Here is a 22,433-nt window from a genome sequence, read left to right on the forward strand (position 1 = left end):
CGCGGACGGTCTTGAGATGCACACAAGGCTTGAAGCTTGAACAGCGCATATAGTGACTCAAATGCATGGACAAGAAAATGGACACCTCTTATATCACTGTGAATCAATATAGAATTATGTTGATGATTCAACATATTTAGTTAACTAACAACCAACCATCCAACCGTAATGATATAAAAAAATTCAATTCATGCCCACAAGTGAAAGACCAATGAAACACATTTTTAGACTTATTCCGTGTGCATGCTTGCACTTACAACCGTAAAATCAAGGGTTTCTTGGCCTCACACCAGCATGTGTGCTTCAAGTCTACATCTTGAGTTCTAACAAGAGCAAAAAAAAAAAAGTTTAAAAAATGCGAGTTGAAAGCATGGTTACCTTAGGACTCATCCATAATGGCATTCAATATCCTTTTCTCGAGTTCATTTTCATCAATCCATACGGAACTTTGGCGACGCAGCAGCTCCTTCTTCTCATTCTTCTTCTCCATGAATTTCTGCTCTCTTTGTTTGTGATATTCAAGCTTCTCAGCTCTTTCTTTTAACTGCACTCACCACATTTAAATAGGAACTGATAATTAGTAAACTTACTTTCTCAAAACAATTAGACCCTTGTGCGTCTATGTACAACCAAAATGAACTTTATTAACAACCAGAAGTTGTGTCTATCTAATATGTTTACAAATCAGCCTATTAATCAAGTAAACTTACATAACCTTTTCACCCCTTAGTTTTTACTTATTAGATATAAGCCTCATACTGTCACACAGGCACTGTTCAACCAGTTTTGAGTTTTGACCCAAAAGTACATGAGCTGCGCATATTTGCCCATGATACATTTTCATGAGCGCCTCGCGTCTTTCAATCCAAGATTAGGACAGGCTCTAATTTCAGAAAACTATTAAGATGTAAAGCCTGCTAATTTGAATTTATTGCTCAAAATGATTTCCTTTGAAGTTTGAACAAAGCAAACCAACTAATTGCTTTGTTTACTTGACCATGGTGGCACAGAGCACAAAAGCTTTAAATGCACTTGAAAAACAATATGAATATGAGGTATGTCAAATCTGCCATCAATCTCAATGGGAATAAAGATACAATGCCAAGCCATAAATATAGCCATATAGGTTAACTGAGAAAGGAAAACAATACAAGATGTATGAACCCTAACAAACAAACCATAAAAGACAATAATACCCCTACACAAATGTGCACATAATAAACTGTCTATCAGCACTATTGAAGCTACCCAGGAGTAGAGGGATTCAAACTATGGTTATAAAGAAGCCTAATGAGAATGAATCTAAACCAATAATGTATGCTGGAGTAGAGCCTACATTCATCTTGGGGAACCTGAACTGCAGAGCCTTGTTGATCGTCAAAGTTTGAACAAAATATTATTGAGAATGCGAGTGATTAGGATATGTAAGTCTACGTTAAAACATAGTTATTAAAGGCGCTAGGCGCACTCAAGGCGCATAGGCCTCGCCTGGGGACTAGGCGCAAAGCGCAAAAAAAGCGAGCGCCTGAGAAAAATAAAGCGCATAATGAAATAAAATTAAAATATATTATGTATTAGAAAAAGTAAAGCTATTCTTCAAACAAAATAAACAAAATCTTGTATATAACACCTTATATCATCTATTTAATACCAAAAGTTCTAAAATATTGGTGTAGAAAAATAGATTTCCTTGGATGAAAGTAGAAATCTGGTTAAAATCTTGTCGGAATTTAGAGAATTTGGCCGGAAAGTCTCCGGAATCTAGGAATCGCGCCGGAATGTGCGCCTGAACCATCACCTGGAGAATTAAAGCGCAATTTCTTCTATTTAAAGCGCAACTGCCTCGCCTCGCCTGAAAAATGGGCCTAGGCGCAAGAGGCTATGGCTTTTAACAACTATACGTTAAAAGAACAATTATTGTAAACCAGATCAAGAACCCTAAACGTATGAGTTCATGAGTTGACTAAAAGCACCAATTCCAGATTGTGAACCCTAAATCCTAATTGCAAATACTACTAATAGCAGTGGACTAGAGATAGCAATAAGCCAATAAGTAGGAATAAAAATAAAAATAATTGCAAATGTGTTTACAAGCTGAAAAGTGAATACAATTTGAAAAGGTACCCAATTGATATGCCTACATTCATCTTAAAGAACCTGAACTGCAGAGCATTACTGATCAGCAAATTTTGAATAAAATCTTATCAAAGATGGATGTGATTAGAACATATAAAAGCTTCGTTAGAGTAGGTGTTGTGGGAGGCGCTAACCACGCACATAGACCACATGGAGACTGAACACCAAAACAGCACAGCCGCGAAAGAGCGCTTCCCCTGTTCCCATGACCAGTGGCTTTCAAGGAGCATTAAGCCATTAACCCACCACCTCACCCCTCCTACGTGGCAACACTTTTTTTTCACCTTAAACCTCACAACACATAGCCTTCGAAGAACAACTATTGGAATTTTTTGCATAAATAGGTGCTTTGAACAACAAAAGAGTGCTTCTAGGTGAGCATTGATTATGCGAATGTTTATACGTATGTCGCTGATTCAATCAACGACTTTAGAGGCCAAAAGCTGCAAACCTACAAGTATTCTGCATAGTTCAGATTGTCCTTGAAACATCGCTGTTTGATTCCACATTATTGCAGAAAGTCGCTGTTTGAAACCAACTCTTTCCGGAACATTGCTGTTTAATCAAGCGACTTTCATAACATCCCTGATCTAATCCGCAACATTAAATAAAAGTCGCTGTTTTGAATTTCCACTTTACATAGTCACTAATCTGATACAATACAAAAGAAACGTCTTGATTTAATTATTTTAATTATAACACAATTGCAGAAGATCCGTCATGATAATTTTAAACGTTGAAGGTAACCATGACAGTTTATTGTGAAAACCCATTTTTCTATGATGTTTAAAAGTGAGAGTTGTCATTTATAGATATATTTTTTATTTCTTTGTGACAGTTTAATGGTTTTGCATTGTGCCTTAGGGGAGTGGAGGTGGTCCGTGATGGCCACCCCATCACGCGTGGAACAAAATAGCACACCGCCGCCGCCACAAATATAACGCGTGAATTATTTAACGCGTTAAAATCATCACGCGTTGAAAACAATTCAACTTTTAGATTGTTTTGTTGTTTTATGAAATTGAATTAATAGCAACTTTGATGAAAAGTGCAAATTAGCCCCTCAACTTTTGTTAGCTATTTTTAAACAGCTTTCCTTTAATTGCAATTCAGGTCCCTCGTCTTTATATAGATTTTAATTGCCCATCTCGACGAACCGTTTAAGTCGGTTGTAATTCAACAAAAGCGCGAGATTTGCGAAAAGGTGGGGTTGGGAGATGCCACCCGTTTAATTTAAGTTTTTTTTCCAATGTTTAGTTGTTTTTTATTTTGCTATGTAATGTAATTTATTTTTTAATTTTAATGAAATTTATAATTTAGTGTTTTATTGTTAATTTCTAATTTAAAAAATAAAAAAAAAGTTGTGAGTGATGGAATTCCATCACTAGTGATGACCACCACCACTAAAAAAGGCTTGTGAGTGATAGAATAGTGGTTGATGACATGGCGGAACTTGATTGGATGTTTGTGAGTGATGGAATTCTATCACTAGTGACCACCCAGTAAATTGAATCCTTCACGGAGTTGTTCAGATACTTTATAATATCACTAGTTAATAGTTAATTCAGCGACTTTATGTAAGTCTTATAATCAAACAGCGATGTTATGTACGTCTTATAATCAGACAGCGACTTTCTAAAAAAATGTGGTTTCAAACAGCGACTTTAAGGGACCAACTGAATGTATGTAGAAAACTTACTGGTTTGCAGGTTTTGGACATTAAAGTAGCTGATTCAATCAACTACATACCTAAAAACAATCACGTAATCAGTGCCCACCTAGAAGCACTATTTTGTTGTTCAAGGCAAGGCACCTATTTATGCAAAAAATTCCAACTATTGTATGCTAGATATAGAACCCTAAACCCTAACTGTATGAGTTCATAAGACTTAACCTAAAACCTAATTAGTGTTCATTCAACTAGACATTGTCTAATTCAATTTAACTACCAGATCAACAATAATACTCCACATAACAAACAAATAACAAAATCAAAACCTATAACATCCAAATTACACATCGAAAAACAATGTAAAGTAACACAAACCAAACCGCCATACCAGCGTCTGCCCGGTTTGGAACTTACTCCTACTATAGGCTTGAAACACAATCAAACCTCTTACATTTTGGCGTTTAACCCTTGTAAATATCAAGAGGGCTTTAAAGGGTAGGTTGTGGTTTGGGTAGGTGTGTTTGGTAAAAATGGCGAAAGGCGTAAAAAGTATCAATTTTTCCATTGCTTTGTGGCTTAGCAAAAAAGAACACCCAAAAAAAATACTTTGGTTTTTTTTTCCAAAGTTAGAAACTGAGCCATACTTGTAATTTTTATAACCAATCTCTTTACAAAAATAAAAGGGTGTGAATAAAAAAGTTTGTGGATGTGGGTGTTTTTGCGGGTTTAGAAATGAAAGGGTTAAGGCTCAAAGGGGTTTATCTAGGGGGATGGTTTTGGTTAAAGAAAGGAAAATAAGGGTTTGAATTGTGAAGAGGCCAAGTTATTCTTTTGTATCCATATTTAAACTCATGTGCAGGTGTAGACGTTGTTTTGTGGTGCAATCAGGATCTTCGATTCTTTTATCCCCTTGAAAACATCCATATCGTGTTGAAGAAAAGGTTAGCATTTTTAAGTCAAGTACAATTACAAATGATTTCCATGCTTTAACGTTATACTATTCACATATTGCTTTATGCCTTGTGTTTTATTTAATTGTTTATGATGCTTCAGAAATAAAAAATAAATGACTTTTCACCTTACTTGAATTAGAAAAAAGCTCATTACGATAATAAAGCTTTAACGCATTGAACAATTCTCAATTTGTTTTGGTTTGAATTGATTTTGTTTATTTGGTTGTTATAGGTATTCAGTTGGGAAACATGCTTTCATAATAAGGGACCAAAAGATGACCGATTTCGACCTAAACGAGAAGTTTTTGTTTCGATTCCCACCAAAAGGATCTAAGGTTACACCACCACTTCTATCCGGGGAGTCTATGTGGAAAGATTATTGCCCAATTGTGTTTAGGTACTGCTTTGCCTCAATTGATAGAATGTTGAATTTAATTTTGATGGTTTTTTATGTTAAAATTATAAATGAATCTCAGACATTTGGGGGAGTTGTTCCAAGTGGATCATATTATATGTTAATTTTTTTGGAACGATGCTCTTCGTGAGTTTTTTTAGTTGCGAAATGTTGTTAGCATCTTTTACTCGACACAAGATGATCGGTATATGATCAAAACTTTGAAAAAGTCAGAAGTTAAGGTAGAAATATTATTTGAATTGATTGTTCTCTATGCTTAAAAATTAGGTTAATATATTGACTATATTTTCACTTTGTCAATAAGTAATTTATGTAATATGTTACTTTGTTTATTATTCATACACTTTGTGATAATGCAGATTAAATTTTCCAACCCGCGAAGTTCGCGGGTGATAACCTAGTTATAACTATATAGTCTAAACGTTTACATTGTAAGATGGTAAAAGGCTAATTATTATTATTGAATGGTTAGATTAGGATAGGGACGGAGGTGGTGTATTAGAAGAGCTAATCATCGACCCTGTCTTCATACTGTTTACGTATTGTAAAAAAATAATTAAAAAAATCCGGTTTTATGCAAAGGATACCTCTGATTTCAAAAAAAATAAAATTGGGATGCCCCTGAATTTTTTGGCTAGCTCCGCCACTGGATTACGATAAGTACAAAACTCATCAATTTTAAAGATTAAGGACACTGCTTAAAATTTGGTATATACATAAAGGGCGAAACTTGTAATTCACTCTTTATAGAATAACGCACTTCTAATACACTCATTAGAAATTATAAATTTCTAACACAGTTGTTAGAAATAAATTCAAACGTTCACAAACGTTTTATATAGGTTTACAAGAATACACTTTTCTAATAAACTCGTTAGAAAGATCTTGGATTTCAAAACATTTTAAAATACGTGCGAGTTTCTGTATAATTCAGTTCAACAAAGCCTAATAAAAACCCATGAAACCCAAAAGTTGAATCAGACATTCACCTGAATCAGACATGGTTAAGATTCCTTCTTATCCTACTTAGGCAAAATAAACTTTTTATTTGATTTTACCCCAATATATATATATACACACTTGTTTAATGAAATATAGATGCTTGTTAGCTATAAGTTGTTTTCCTTACACTTATCATGCATTATTGTCCTTCTAATAACAACAAAATGCATGATCAAGATCTTGACCAAACAAACAACCATATGTCCTTTTTCCCCTTCATATATTACACGTAGAAACCTAAAGTTACAAGACTCCATATTCCCACAAGTTTATGTAAGAAAATTTGTTCCATTAATGATCAATGGTGTCATGATCATGTAATCTTAAGATTATTTTTAAATGTGTAAGGTTATAAGCAAGTGTTAAAAATGAGGTTACCCATAACCGCGTGCCGTTTAGCTAACAAATGAGGCATACACCGCTCGAACCCTAGACATGAGACATATAATCCGAAATATAAATCGGAAGAGATTTTCCTTTAACATACGGGTAAAAGCATGTAAATAAACATTTCACTAAACGATTTTTGGTATCCCATGTTTCGAAGCTACTTTGTTCTTGTTAGGATCGGAAAATGGTGGGTCCAATGGGTTGGGTCATGACTCCCTAGTCAAATTAAAACAATTTTCCTCTATGTGAAACTTGGCAATACCTTTAAGAAAAAAAAAGGTTATAAATGGTTAATGTATTGTAGGGATGAGGATCTGGTATTAGTACTAAGTACTGTTACTGTATCAACCGGTACAGACCGAAGAAGTATGTTTGTACCGAGTACTATTATCGTACGGATCGGAGTACATCGATACCGATACTTGTATCCCTTTTAGGGGCTTTCAGTATTCGATACTAACCGGCATAGTACCAGTTTATTTCAGTATTCCCAAGTTGAGTACCGAATTTGTATATGGATTTAAAAGAGTTTTTTGGGTAAGTTTATTTTTTATAATTTGTTTGATTATAACTTTTTAGTTTATTTCGGTATTCCCAAGTTTATTTCGCTTTTTTTTTTTTTGTTTTGTTTTCTATAAGTTAGCATTGTAATTATGTGGTAGGATCATATACAAGCTTCATTTTTGTAAATACTGTTGGGGTTAACACAGGTTTGATCATAACATCATCATCTTGCAGATGATTCAAACATTGGTTTGCAGCGGACTTGCTTGACATAATTAACAGATAATAACAAACGAATGGACAGACAATTAACGAAAGAAATTGAGTGTCTTGGTACCGGTTAATGTTGCCGGTATACACCCTTATATACTTGATAATCTTGGCGGTTAATTCAAGCGGGAAACTGTCATTGGCAGTTTAAAAATTACCCGCTTATAACATCCACCATGACTTATCATATATACATATCGAGTTCTAGTTATCATATTATCATACGAATACATATACATATCATAAATTAAGTTTAATAATTGTTTCATCTAATACTTCCCCCTAAACTTAATTACGTTTAGAAACACCCTTGAGAACGCTTGCATTTGCTTCTTCAACCGCTTTTCTTGCATGATCAAAGTTAAACTTTCTTCGTTTCTTGTGTGCATTCCATGCTCCTTCCCAACTATTTTCTGCATACAGCGCAAAGGATTCCACTTCAGTTACATTCTTGACTTCTTCAGCACTTGTGCTCCTTTCGAGACTGCATTCAGGTGCATCTTGCTTATCCTTCATCTTTTCTGAATCGTTGGCTTTTGTCTGCACAGCTTTAAACTTATAATAGTACACAAGGATGTCTAAATACATGGCATAAACTGTCCGCATGTATTCACCATCCTTGTATTCAAAGCCCATGTCTTTGGCGATAATCGGCCAGAGATTATCTTCGGTTACACTGTTGTAACCCCCATCCCGTTCCACAATCATGTATAAACTCAGCAGATCCACTTTCCTGTTCTCGGTCATAACCGGAGGCATTGGCCTTGTTGTTATACCCAGGAAACTTATAAGAAACCAAGACACCATTTCGTCGAATTTCTTTTCGAGTTCGTACTTGTAATGGAACACAAACTTGCTATCTTCTAACATATTTAACAGATTCACACAATCTTTGAAATCATTGAATTCCAAAGCCCTTATGATCATCACACTCCAATCCGTTTCATCGGAGGAAACATGTAAATCTTCGAAATAGGAATTAAGATATTCCTCTTTATATTTTTCATTTACATCATTTAACCGTATGACCTTTTGTTTTTCCTTTAGGCCTAGTTCATCTTCCTTCGTTAACCCCGTTATTTCATTTACTGTGTTATCAATTGGAGATGAGAACATAGGAAATATTTTGCAAGTATCTCCGTCCTTCTTAACCGTAAATCCTTGCATTGTTAACTGATTCAGACTGAGTACGTTCCTGTCTAATTCCGGTGTGTATAAGACACCCTGAATTAACAGTTTTTCATTATTGGATTTGACTTCCACAATCCCTATACCCCTCATAAACAAGAAATCATTTTCCCCCGAGTTGGTTTCAACCCCCACTAAATGTTTGATACGTTTAAAAACATTTAGATTACCGGCATAGTGTTGTGTAAACGAAAGACTAACATACCATATGTCTCCCCATGTACCGCCTTCTGAACCAGTCACAATCATCTCGTTTCTTTCTTCCACTGATACTCTTTGTTTTCTTATTCCTGCATTTACTGCTTGAGAAATCAGTTGTGTATTTTCATCATTCTCCTTTGATTTGCAGTCGTATATGAAATGGCCTGGACGATGACAATAGTAACATAATTTTGTTCGATGCATTTTCAGTGGTCGTCTGGATTCTTTGTCATTGCAGTGTTGACAGGGAAGTGTTGTCCCCGTGGCTCTGATACCACATGTTGGGGTTAACACAGGTTTGATCATAACATCATCATCTTGCAGATGATTCAAACATTGGTTTGCAGCGGACTTGCTTGACATAATTAACAGATAATAACAAACGAATGGACAGACAATTAACGAAAGAAATTGAGTGTCTTGGTACCGGTTAATGTTGCCGGTATACACCCTTATATACTTGATAATCTTGGCGGTTAATTCAAGCGGGAAACTGTCATTGGCAGTTTAAAAATTACCCGCTTATAACATCCACCATGACTTATCATATATACATATCGAGTTCTAGTTATCATATTATCATACGAATACATATACATATCATAAATTAAGTTTAATAATTGTTTCATCTAATAAATACAGTAAGAACTCTTCACAACATATCATGTGTCATCCTTTAATTCATGTATAAAGGACATTTATTTTATTTTATTTTAAAGTTGGTTTCTAAAAGTTCCTAAAATTATGGAAATAGTTTCAAATTCATGTGTTGCATGTATATGTGCTGGTTAAAATTATATACCTATGTACTGGTTATAAAATTCATGTGTTACTTATACAAATTATGTGCTAGTTATAATGGTTATAATTATATAAGTATGTGTTTGATTACAGAAATTCATGTGTTACTTATATATGTTATGCTTAAACTTATTAGCACAATTATAAAACATTATTTTGCAACTTTTAAAAAAACGTTATTTTTTTTATAGTATAGCAAAATTATAATCATATTAAAGATTAAAAAATGCTTGATGTTATGGTATTGTTATTTTAATAAAATACTATAGTTTATAACATGTGTCAAACATCTTATATGTCCGGGAAGTACTCGTGTCAAACAGATATGTCCTATATTTGTTGTTGAAATGAAGTTCTATTCCTAACCAAATTGATGGTCAATTAGTTTCCATAATCTTATATGATATCATATTGATCTAAGTTAACCCAAAAAGCTCTCTTTAGAAATAACTAATACCGCACAACTAGTTTTTTTTCAATTCCTTAAGTCACCACTAAGGGTGTAAGGGGTGCTCACCTCTTAGGTGAGTCCCCCCTCTTACACTCCCCCAATCACATAGTGCCATGTCAACTCCCCTAATACACTCTCCTAATACCGATTTTTGATGGCGGCACTCCCCTATTAGGTGAGTTCAAAATTAATTTTTTTTTTTGGTAAAATTATGGATGTTTAAAAATTATATAAAAGACATTTCATTAAATTTAAAAAAAATACATTCAAAGTAGAGAAAAAAAAAACACATTCAAAGTAGAAAATAAAAAACACATTAAAACTAGAAAATTAAAATTTTAGAAATCGCATGGCCACCCGTACTTGTTAGCAATTTCTCGCTTTCGGGCGAGGATGATCGGCAACATACTTGGCGGAACATCGTCGTGCGGCTTAAGGAATGTTTTCATATCTCGATCGGGGGTTGTGAAGTGTATCCGAAAGGGGGTTGTGGTTGAGCATTTGCACCGCTCGAACCATCTCGAGACGGTTTCGAGACCCGTCCCTTAGTTTTTTCTTGGCCTCGCGGGGTCGGTTCTCCATTGCTCGGTGTATAAAAAATAAAAAGTGAAGTGGGTTTGGTTGGAGAGTATAAAAAATATAAAGTGAAGTGGGTGTGGTTGGAGAGTTTAAAAAAATAGAGAGAATGAGATGGTTTGAGTATAAAAAAATAGTGAGAATGAGATGGTTATTTATATTAGTTTAAAAAAAGTGATTTTTTTTTTTATTAAATTTCCGACCGTTGTCAATGGTCATATCTCGATCCACGCAACAATTTCCATCGGTGAACCCCCACCCATAACCCACCCCGAATCGGGACCCCGCGAGGATGGCGGCGGTGTTCCCGATCGGGGAAATGCCTCACCGATCCCCCTTACCGAGTACGCCCCGGACACCCTAAGAACATCTCCGGCGCTTCAATTCCTCTCTGTCTTCCTTCTCACCTTCACCTAGCATCTCATAGGAATGAGACGAGAAAGATGCATCTCCGTTAGAAGTGCTCTAAATGATCAAGGAATTGGACTTGTTGTAACCAAATTCGTTATACTCTGTACAACCCTAATATTAATTTTAAATGTTGTTCTTGCCCATTCTAAGTCTTTAATTAAATCCCTATGACAATGTCATGTTCCAGTTTTTGGTCACAACTTTTCAGAATTATATTTAGGATCTCCACTGGATTAACATATTTGGCCCTTGAATTGGATGGACGTTCTGCTATTGTTATTTACGTAAAAAAAAAGTAAGACCATTATACCCTTGTAATGGTAAATGGTGTGATAACATAGTGAATACACATGCATCACCAAATTTGATGTCTTTGATGTTATACACCAAATCTGGAATCTGATGTTATAGTGTGCATACATCGCGGACGGTCTTGAGATGCACACAAGGCTCGAAGCTTGAACAGCGCATACAGTGACTCAAATGCATGGACAAGAAAATGGACACCTCTTATATCACTGTGAATCAATATAGAATTATGTTTATGATTCAACATATTTAGTTAACTAACAACCAACCATCCAACCGTAATGATATAAAAAAAAATTCAATTCATGCCCACAAGTGAAAGACCAATGAAACACATTTTTAGACTTATTCCGTGTGCATGCTTGCACTTACAACCATAAAATCAAGGGTTTCTTGGCCTCACACCAGCATGTGTGTGATACGAAACCGATGTTGGGCCAAACCGGGCCAGGTCAAATTGGGTCAGAGCAGTTGCGATTGGATGGGGGGAAAAGAGGCGGAGGAAAATTAATTGGCGGGAAAAAAGACCAAGAAAACAGGGGATTAGTCGAGAATTAAGGAGGTGGAGACGTGGGCAGAAACTGCTGCATATTTTTAGTATTTATATTTCTAGATTTGTCCATTTTTAGGTCGTTGTTTTTGTTTATCTGAATTAGGGTTTTATACCTTAGAAGCGGAGATTAGCCTTCTCGAATTGGCCAACTATCCTGTTCTTGTTTTTGTTTGAATCAATCGAATTTCCAGTTTCTAACAGTGTGCTTCAAGTCTACATCTTGAGTTCTAACAAGAGCAAAAAAAAAAAAGTTTAAAAAATGCGAGTTGAAAGCATGGTTACCTTAGGACTCATCCATAATGGCATTCAATATCCTTTTCTCGAGTTCATTTTCATCAATCCATACGGAACTTTGGCGACGCAGCAGCTCCTTCTTCTCATTCTTCTTCTCCATGAATTTCTGCTCTCTTTGTTTGTGATATTCAAGCTTCTCAGCTCTTTCTTTTAACTGCACTCACCACATTTAAATAGGAACTGATAATTAGTAAACTTACTTTCTCAAAACAATTAGACCCTTGTGCGTCTATGTACAACCAAAATGAACTTTATTAACAACCAGAAGTTGTGTCTATCTAATATGTTTACAAATCAGCCTATTAATCAAGTAAACTTACATAACCTTTTCACCCCTTAGTTTTTACTTATTAGATATAAGCCTCATACTGTCACACAGGCACTGTTCAACCAGTTTTGAGTTTTGACCCAAAAGTACATGAGCTGCGCATATTTGCCCATGATACATTTTCATGAGCGCCTCGCGTCTTTCAATCCAAGATTAGGACAGGCTCTAATTTCAGAAAACTATTAAGATGTAAAGCCTGCTAATTTGAATTTATTGCTCAAAATGATTTCCTTTGAAGTTTGAACAAAGCAAACCAACTAATTGCTTTGTTTACTTGACCATGGTGGCACAGAGCACAAAAGCTTTAAATGCACTTGAAAAACAATATGAATATGAGGTATGTCAAATCTGCCATCAATCTCAATGGGAATAAAGATACAATGCCAAGCCATAAATATAGCCATATAGGTTAACTGAGAAAGGAAAACAATACAAGATGTATGAACCCTAACAAACAAACCATAAAAGACAATAATACCCCTACACAAATGTGCACATAATAAACTGTCTATCAGCACTATTGAAGCTACCCAGGAGTAGAGGGATTCAAACTATGGTTATAAAGAAGCCTAATGAGAATGAATCTAAACCAATAATGTATGCTGGAGTAGAGCCTACATTCATCTTGGGGAACCTGAACTGCAGAGCCTTGTTGATCGTCAAAGTTTGAACAAAATATTATTGAGAATGCGAGTGATTAGGATATGTAAGTCTACGTTAAAACATAGTTATTAAAGGCGCTAGGCGCACTCAAGGCGCATAGGCCTCGCCTGGGGACTAGGCGCAAAGCGCAAAAAAAGCGAGCGCCTGAGAAAAATAAAGCGCATAATGAAATAAAATTAAAATATATTATGTATTAGAAAAAGTAAAGCTATTCTTCAAACAAAATAAACAAAATCTTGTATATAACACCTTATATCATCTATTTAATACCAAAAGTTCTAAAATATTGGTGTAGAAAAATAGATTTCCTTGGATGAAAGTAGAAATCTGGTTAAAATCTTGTCGGAATTTAGAGAATTTGGCCGGAAAGTCTCCGGAATCTAGGAATCGCGCCGGAATGTGCGCCTGAACCATCACCTGGAGAATTAAAGCGCAATTTCTTCTATTTAAAGCGCAACTGCCTCGCCTCGCCTGAAAAATGGGCCTAGGCGCAAGAGGCTATGGCTTTTAACAACTATACGTTAAAAGAACAATTATTGTAAACCAGATCAAGAACCCTAAACGTATGAGTTCATGAGTTGACTAAAAGCACCAATTCCAGATTGTGAACCCTAAATCCTAATTGCAAATACTACTAATAGCAGTGGACTAGAGATAGCAATAAGCCAATAAGTAGGAATAAAAATAAAAATAATTGCAAATGTGTTTACAAGCTGAAAAGTGAATACAATTTGAAAAGGTACCCAATTGATATGCCTACATTCATCTTAAAGAACCTGAACTGCAGAGCATTACTGATCAGCAAATTTTGAATAAAATCTTATCAAAGATGGATGTGATTAGAACATATAAAAGCTTCGTTAGAGTAGGTGTTGTGGGAGGCGCTAACCACGCACATAGACCACATGGAGACTGAACACCAAAACAGCACAGCCGCGAAAGAGCGCTTCCCCTGTTCCCATGACCAGTGGCTTTCAAGGAGCATTAAGCCATTAACCCACCACCTCACCCCTCCTACGTGGCAACACTTTTTTTTCACCTTAAACCTCACAACACATAGCCTTCGAAGAACAACTATTGGAATTTTTTGCATAAATAGGTGCTTTGAACAACAAAAGAGTGCTTCTAGGTGAGCATTGATTATGCGAATGTTTATACGTATGTCGCTGATTCAATCAACGACTTTAGAGGCCAAAAGCTGCAAACCTACAAGTATTCTGCATAGTTCAGATTGTCCTTGAAACATCGCTGTTTGATTCCACATTATTGCAGAAAGTCGCTGTTTGAAACCAACTCTTTCCGGAACATTGCTGTTTAATCAAGCGACTTTCATAACATCCCTGATCTAATCCGCAACATTAAATAAAAGTCGCTGTTTTGAATTTCCACTTTACATAGTCACTAATCTGATACAATACAAAAGAAACGTCTTGATTTAATTATTTTAATTATAACACAATTGCAGAAGATCCGTCATGATAATTTTAAACGTTGAAGGTAACCATGACAGTTTATTGTGAAAACCCATTTTTCTATGATGTTTAAAAGTGAGAGTTGTCATTTATAGATATATTTTTTATTTCTTTGTGACAGTTTAATGGTTTTGCATTGTGCCTTAGGGGAGTGGAGGTGGTCCGTGATGGCCACCCCATCACGCGTGGAACAAAATAGCACACCGCCGCCGCCACAAATATAACGCGTGAATTATTTAACGCGTTAAAATCATCACGCGTTGAAAACAATTCAACTTTTAGATTGTTTTGTTGTTTTATGAAATTGAATTAATAGCAACTTTGATGAAAAGTGCAAATTAGCCCCTCAACTTTTGTTAGCTATTTTTAAACAGCTTTCCTTTAATTGCAATTCAGGTCCCTCGTCTTTATATAGATTTTAATTGCCCATCTCGACGAACCGTTTAAGTCGGTTGTAATTCAACAAAAGCGCGAGATTTGCGAAAAGGTGGGGTTGGGAGATGCCACCCGTTTAATTTAAGTTTTTTTTCCAATGTTTAGTTGTTTTTTATTTTGCTATGTAATGTAATTTATTTTTTAATTTTAATGAAATTTATAATTTAGTGTTTTATTGTTAATTTCTAATTTAAAAAATAAAAAAAAAGTTGTGAGTGATGGAATTCCATCACTAGTGATGACCACCACCACTAAAAAAGGCTTGTGAGTGATAGAATAGTGGTTGATGACATGGCGGAACTTGATTGGATGTTTGTGAGTGATGGAATTCTATCACTAGTGACCACCCAGTAAATTGAATCCTTCACGGAGTTGTTCAGATACTTTATAATATCACTAGTTAATAGTTAATTCAGCGACTTTATGTAAGTCTTATAATCAAACAGCGATGTTATGTACGTCTTATAATCAGACAGCGACTTTCTAAAAAAATGTGGTTTCAAACAGCGACTTTAAGGGACCAACTGAATGTATGTAGAAAACTTACTGGTTTGCAGGTTTTGGACATTAAAGTAGCTGATTCAATCAACTACATACCTAAAAACAATCACGTAATCAGTGCCCACCTAGAAGCACTATTTTGTTGTTCAAGGCAAGGCACCTATTTATGCAAAAAATTCCAACTATTGTATGCTAGATATAGAACCCTAAACCCTAACTGTATGAGTTCATAAGACTTAACCTAAAACCTAATTAGTGTTCATTCAACTAGACATTGTCTAATTCAATTTAACTACCAGATCAACAATAATACTCCACATAACAAACAAATAACAAAATCAAAACCTATAACATCCAAATTACACATCGAAAAACAATGTAAAGTAACACAAACCAAACCGCCATACCAGCGTCTGCCCGGTTTGGAACTTACTCCTACTATAGGCTTGAAACACAATCAAACCTCTTACATTTTGGCGTTTAACCCTTGTAAATATCAAGAGGGCTTTAAAGGGTAGGTTGTGGTTTGGGTAGGTGTGTTTGGTAAAAATGGCGAAAGGCGTAAAAAGTATCAATTTTTCCATTGCTTTGTGGCTTAGCAAAAAAGAACACCCAAAAAAAATACTTTGGTTTTTTTTTCCAAAGTTAGAAACTGAGCCATACTTGTAATTTTTATAACCAATCTCTTTACAAAAATAAAAGGGTGTGAATAAAAAAGTTTGTGGATGTGGGTGTTTTTGCGGGTTTAGAAATGAAAGGGTTAAGGCTCAAAGGGGTTTATCTAGGGGGATGGTTTTGGTTAAAGAAAGGAAAATAAGGGTTTGAAGTGACAAATGAGTTTGATCCTAATGCCTCCATCATTTACTTGGATTTTCGTCGGTAAGGACTTGGAACGTATTACTTTGGCAAGTTCTAGATTTGTAAGAACCAAACGGACTATTCACACAAGAAACGAAAATTGATCAATTAATAAAGATGTGTATTTATATGCTCGGTAAAGGCTCAAAACTCACTTTTGTGAAAAAGGGGTTATAGTGTAAAAATGTATATATAATCAAATTTTATAAAGATTTGGTATGCCCGTTTTTATAATTTTCTTAATCGGTTCTTTTTTTCATGACTCTATCAGGTGTAAATTAGTAAAAATATAATTGTTAGAACTTATTTTACCCAACTAAACCAAGATAAGTAAAAGAAAACAAAAAAAATTGAAAAAGTTTGGGGTGATTAGCTTCCAAGGCGAGTTTTGTGTAAGGCTTGTTTTTAGGACAAACGATTCAAGGTTTTATCACCCCCCCTCCCCCACACTTAAATTACACATTGTCCTCAATGTGTCCCAAATAGGAGTTTTTTATTAAGTGTGTAAAAAGTGGGTAAAAATAACATTTTTTTTGTTACTAGCACTTGTAGCACGGGGGCGTGCTATGGGGACACGGCCCTGTGGCCAAAGTGTTGGTAACAATGTTGAATAGAAGACTTACAGTATAATGGACATGGGGGCATGCTGAGTGAGCACAGCCTGTGCCACCTTCTCGGCAGAAACTTTTTGGACATCAGACAGTTGAGCACGGGGGCGTGCCTGGTGGCACGGCCCCGTGCTACGGACACTGATTTGCAGTTTTTAAAGCGGGTGGTTCTTGTTTATATGCTTGGGATCCATTTTTCATCGTCCATCATCCTTTTTTGAGCGTGCTTTATTCCTACAAAGATAAAACTTAAAAGAGACATTAAACTAAAGATTAAACTTAGAAAACTACTTAACTAATGGATAGTCCATGGAATGCCTCCATGGTGCGCCATGTTTATAAGGGTCCTTGGCTAGACCCAAAGTCGGTCAAATGTTACCCAAGCGGGATGACTCGCATCCTGAGTTGTATCCTTGAAGAGCGTCGTCTAGGCTTGAGTCAATCGCTTTGAGGTATTTGACCGGATCATCCTCCGCTCGCTGTCCCACCTCAAACTTGATCTCCTTTTCAACAACCCTGAATGTTAGTTTCCCGTCGCTCATATCCACCATAGCCTTTGCGGTGACAAGGAAAGGCCTTCCTAATATGAACAGGATTTCAGTGTCCTCTTCCATGTCTAAGATAACAAAGTCGGCCGGAAAAACAAATTCTCCGATAGATTTTCTATGACAAGTTGATGGTATTTGTAACACCCCAACCCGGAATGGATCGACGTGTCACTATTACAGAGTCAGATCAAAAACATAATTCCATATATACTTGAAAGTATTACAAGGCATAACAACTTAATGGAAATAGGATGTCTAATTTAATAGATTTATTTCTACGATGTATTTTTCATATACTGGAGCACTCTTCTGTATCCCGTCCCAGATTGTCTTGATAACCTAACGTAAAGAAGAAAAAACAAAAACGTACGTCTGAGCAAAATTTGAAAGTTTTGCCCGGTGCGCGGATAGAGGGAAACAAAAAGGCTTATTTTATTTGAGAAAAAGGCTAAGTTCTTCAAAAATCCTTTGTTTTGGCAAAAACGCTAAGTTTTCGTAATTCAAAATATATTAAATAAATATAACAAATATTATCATAATACGTTAGACAGATTTACCCGAAGTCCAGAAGGTTCATTTTATTACAGAGGTTGATACAGGGTAGCTAGCCTATGTATCTAGACATGGAAGGAGTGTGGGAAAATCACACCGACCATTCACCAGATATCAGACTTTATTTACTTTTTCCTAGGATCGATCCATACGCCTCTAAACCAGTGTTGCAAAAGTCGCTAGGCGGTCCGTAGTCGGCCGACTGGGGAGTTGGGAGTAATCAGAGTACTCGGGGAGTACGCGGACATGATAAATACAAAGAAAATTAATTGGTGTATAATATATAAATATATATATATGTGTGTGTGTGTGTGTGTGTTAAAAAAAGCATAATTCATGTTAAAATGAGTATAATTCAAAATGAAACATGTTTGAAGTTCAAATCTCACCGAGTATAATGCCGAGTAGATGGCCAAGTAGGCCGAGTAGTCCGAGTACAAGGCTAAGTAGGCCGAATACAAGTCTGAAGTATTCTGAATACAAGGCTGACTAGTCGGAGTACAAGGTCGAGTAATCCGAGTACAAGGCCGAGTAGTCCGAGTACAAGGCCGAGTAGGCCGACTTTTACAACACTGCTCTAAACAGAAGTCCGTAGACTAAAACAAAAGAGACACCGTGAACTCAACTCACCGTCATGGATGGTGCCGCATCATTTTATGCCACAATGATGGGTCTCTGGTTATCCTCACAGAAAAAGGGAATGATTTGGGGAATGATTTGGATAACATAATACTTGTACTTGATCATAAACTTGTAAAACTATAACCATATATATATAAATGTTTAAAATTGTAACTTGTTTTTCATAACATAAACTTGAAAGAAATTTTAAAATCATGAATCAAATGCCCATAGGCTAAATGACATATTTTGAAAGAAAGGATTCTATCCATACCTTAATTGATTGTAAAGTTCCAAAGATATCCCAGCTTATTTACAATATTTGTAATAATCTACATATACGTATATCCCGTTAAAAATGCTAGAGTTCTTAGTGTCTATTGGTTTAAATTGTCTCATTGAATTTACAAAACTTATACGTAAATTAGAATTATTAATTTTAAACCTTTAGTTCTTTGAAAATGTTAACTTCATCCATACAAAATGATCAAATAAATTTATATAGACACACATATGTAGGTAAGTTACATGTTTAGATGAAACTAAATTTGTGTATATACAAATCATACGTAATATTCATTTGCTTGATTTTGTACTTGGTTATTGATCTATAAGATGTTGTAAAAATGTCTAGTCAGAAATATAGTATAATTTAATAACAAAACTAACAAATTTTTTTGTCTTTTGAATAAGATATATTAAATGGGATTTACATACTTATGAAACAAAATTCTAAAGACTAGTAGGTAAAATTTAAAACTAATATATTTTAATAATTAAGTAGGTATATAAAAGACTAAAGTATGATCACCAATTTGTAATATGAATATGAATATAATATTATACATAGACATACAAAATAACTTTTAAGTATCAAAATAAAGCCATCAAGTTATACTAAAGTGAACTGACCCATCCTAACAAATGTAATATAATAATTTATTATATCATCTTCTTTGTTTGAAACATTGAAAGAACGCAGACGCCATTTTTGCTTTACAATTTAATTTATGGATTAGGTTTAGTACATGTATATATAAAAACGTAAATGAAAGTATACGGGGTTACGTTTTACCTTATGTTGGAGATGAGATGTAATCGAGATCACAAAAAGGCCGCCTATACATCACAACTTCATATACTTAGCTTTCGACAAATTTCATTATTCTCATTTTCTTTGTCATACTATTATGATGTTTATAAATCATACGCACTCCGACCATAATCATATTTCATCAACTTAACAAACTTTCATACAAAAACACAATTTCATTAATTTAGACATTTCATCGAACACATGGCGTGCGTACATTCTAATAAGCATGATGTACAAGTATTTATAACACATTCATCCTAACTTCATCAAATAGATCAACAATCGTAACCATACTACATCTGATTCAAATCAAATCACTCATCAAAACACTTCTATAACCTGAGTTTAACATCAACATTACAACTTTCACTAAATTTTTACTACCATACATAATCCCAAGTGGGTTTTTCCCCAACTACTAGTAAAATCTAAATAGCACATCATATAACTCATATTTGTTCCTATCATTCAACATCTAGGTTCGATTTCATACAAACATCATATATCATACATAACCCACTTCATCAAATGTGAACAAATCATGAAATTACACTTACTAGATGTCAAGAACACTTTGATAGTTGAAGTTCTTGGCTCATGCATTTGAAAAATCCTTGATTCCCTTTTCAATTTGATGGAATTTAGTATCTTAGGGTTTTGAGATGGAGAACTTTCTCCTGGCCTTCTCACGATCGACCACACACATACATACTTGACATATTTTTTTTGTTTTAATTACACACTTTTCATTTTAACCCCTTAACTATTATAACATGACATTTTTCTCTTTATTACTTACTAACTTAATAATCTTTCATGCCTAATTATAAGATTTTAGATTTTGTTAAAATGCTACAAATCTTATTAATGGTAAAATTTCATGTCTACCATTTCTTTTCGCTAAAGTATTTCGATTAAACATTATGACATGTCATACAAAATTTGGGGTGTTACAAGCATATCGACAATCTAAGTGAATTGTTTAAGACTTAGTATGTTAATCAAGCTTAACGGTGCTGGTAACTTCTCATTAGCTGATATGATTCCCTAACACGCTCATCAAAAATATGTTTGTAAATAGTTTACATTCTGCATTTAATTCCTGTAATTCATTTTCTAGTTTAGAAACTTTATTAAAATCCAAAAAGATTTTTCATTTCTGCTTTATTTTCCGACAATCCAAAGTGGGGAGTTGATCTTCAGATTCAGAAGATTGGAGCAGATGCAGAAAGATTCTAAGCTGGATGATGAGTTGGGGCTTAATATGTTAATTGAGAAAATGAAAAGTCAAAACAAGTTCATTAACTTGAAACTTGTAATTTTCAGAAAATATTTGAGAACGTTGAACAAAAATCAGTTTATTTTTGTCACAGATCAACCAAGGTCATTAAGTTGGACTTGGTAGATAAATTGAGTAACCAGGGTCATTAACTTGGACCTGAATACTTAAGTGGATTTATAAAACTGATGAGCAGTTAAATAGAAGTTTAAGTTTGAATAGATTGTAATGTTATATGTTTGAGAAACAGGAAATAGGAATCAAGATCCCCATGGCAAAGAAATTGTTAAAGTTTGAACCAGAATTGAAATCCCAGCTTATCGAGAGGGGGAGTCTGCGAAAGGGGGAGTCAAAATTCTGGATCAACATTCAAAGGGGAGATTGAAGATTAAAGTTTGAAGATAGAATATTGAAGGATGCTTTTACAATGTCAAATACAATTATGGCAGAGAACGAAAGATCAAGACTAAAGACTGAAGACAGGATGCTAAAGACTTCGTCAACATCCAAGGGGGAGTCTGTTGGTGCACTGATGTCTGTTAACTTCGTCTTTATTGAGTCTTGTATTGTACTAGATAGATCAGGGCACGGAAATCGAGAAAAAGTATTTTAGGGTAATTCCGCACGAAATTACACTTGTGTAATTTCGCACGGAATTATAGAATCTTGCACGGAATTAGATGTTTCACACGGAATTAGTAATTCCGCATGGAATTACTTAATCTCGCTTGAACTCTTAATTTCGCTTGGGATGATTTCGTGCGGAATTATCAACCCTATAAATACCTGTTGTCCATATTCATTTCATACGGAATTAAGTCATCGTATCTGAGCCGCGGTGCTGTCCGTTTGTCATTTGATTTGTAAAAAGCTCAGGAAATCAATATAAGAAGATAATTGGAAAGGAACAAGTTGTTTGACATCAATTATATTGATTCCGCCTTTGTATCTGATGATGAACTACTCAGAATGACTGTTTAGGGTCACACGACGATCCAACCGAGGTGATGTTGAGTGAAGATATGAATGATATGATGGAGATCTTAGAGCACTATACTTATAATCTTTTCACACAATATTATGTTCAAGAAATCAAGCAAAGATCTAAATAAAATATTAGATAAAATCTAAGAGGTATGGTGGTGGTGATGGCCGATTAGGCTAGGGGGAGGGGGTCTATGTGTAACATGTAACTACTAGTTAGATTATAAACCAAAACCAACCATATAGTTAGTTTAGTTAGTTTACTAGATATTTTAGTGGGAGTTAGGGTGTTCGGGGATCATGACTAGCACAAAAATAATTAAACAATGTTTCTAGCAATATTTTGGTGTTCCGGGTAATGT

General features: G+C 35.0%; 2 protein-coding genes and 1 long non-coding RNA gene across 25 annotated transcripts in view; 1 reads left to right on the plus strand and 2 right to left on the minus strand.

The window, feature by feature from the left end:
• Positions 1 to 22,433, minus strand: part of LOC110912331 (wall-associated receptor kinase-like 2) — an 82,216-nt gene that overhangs the window by 13,552 nt on the left and 46,231 nt on the right. The window lies entirely within an intron of this gene.
• On the minus strand, positions 136 to 20,527 carry LOC110912334. 20 transcript variants are annotated; one of them, XR_004878861.1, is made up of 5 exons: positions 20,366 to 20,517; positions 17,371 to 17,571; positions 17,007 to 17,225; positions 12,115 to 12,280; positions 10,215 to 10,972 (listed from the first exon to the last, which is right to left on the minus strand). XR_004878861.1 is itself a non-coding variant. In XM_022157032.2 (3 exons), the coding sequence occupies exons 1-3, from the start codon at positions 20,409 to 20,411 to the stop codon at positions 12,116 to 12,118; spliced, it is 255 nt and encodes an 84-aa protein (XP_022012724.1). In that variant the 5' UTR covers positions 20,412 to 20,517; the 3' UTR covers positions 11,459 to 12,115. The 20 variants fall into 20 exon arrangements, 2 of the variants coding, with proteins under 2 accessions (XP_022012724.1, XP_022012723.1); XR_004878858.1 differs by lacking the exon at positions 10,215 to 10,972 and adding an exon at positions 136 to 544 and having other exon boundaries at positions 17,007 to 17,571; XR_004878855.1 differs by having other exon boundaries at positions 11,946 to 12,280; positions 17,007 to 17,571; positions 20,366 to 20,527.
• On the plus strand, positions 4,621 to 15,932 carry LOC110912338. Of its 2 annotated transcripts, XR_002577868.2 has the most exons (3): positions 4,621 to 4,749; positions 4,994 to 5,158; positions 14,711 to 15,932. It is a non-coding gene; the product is annotated as an uncharacterized LOC110912338 (long non-coding RNA). The 2 variants fall into 2 exon arrangements; XR_002577867.2 differs by lacking the exon at positions 14,711 to 15,932 and having other exon boundaries at positions 4,994 to 5,324.

Source organism: Helianthus annuus, chromosome 14 (assembly GCF_002127325.2).
Source record: "Helianthus annuus cultivar XRQ/B chromosome 14, HanXRQr2.0-SUNRISE, whole genome shotgun sequence".
Taxonomy (NCBI): Eukaryota; Viridiplantae; Streptophyta; class Magnoliopsida; order Asterales; family Asteraceae; genus Helianthus; species Helianthus annuus.

What these genes read in the sequence shown, in the direction of transcription:
- LOC110912334 (XM_022157031.2), bottom strand. Translation starts at nt 20,411, where the DNA reads ATGCATGAGCCAAGAACTTCAACTATCAAAGTGTTCTTGACATCTA. An exon ending in CAAAGTGTTCTTGACATCTA is followed by an intron (nt 17,572 to 20,365) that starts GTAAGTGTAATT and finishes TGTTCATATTAG; the next exon opens with GAAGGCCTTTCCTTGTCACC. An exon ending in ATGCGAGTCATCCCGCTTGG is followed by an intron (nt 17,226 to 17,370) that starts GTAACATTTGAC and finishes TTATCTTTGTAG; the next exon opens with GAATAAAGCACGCTCAAAAA.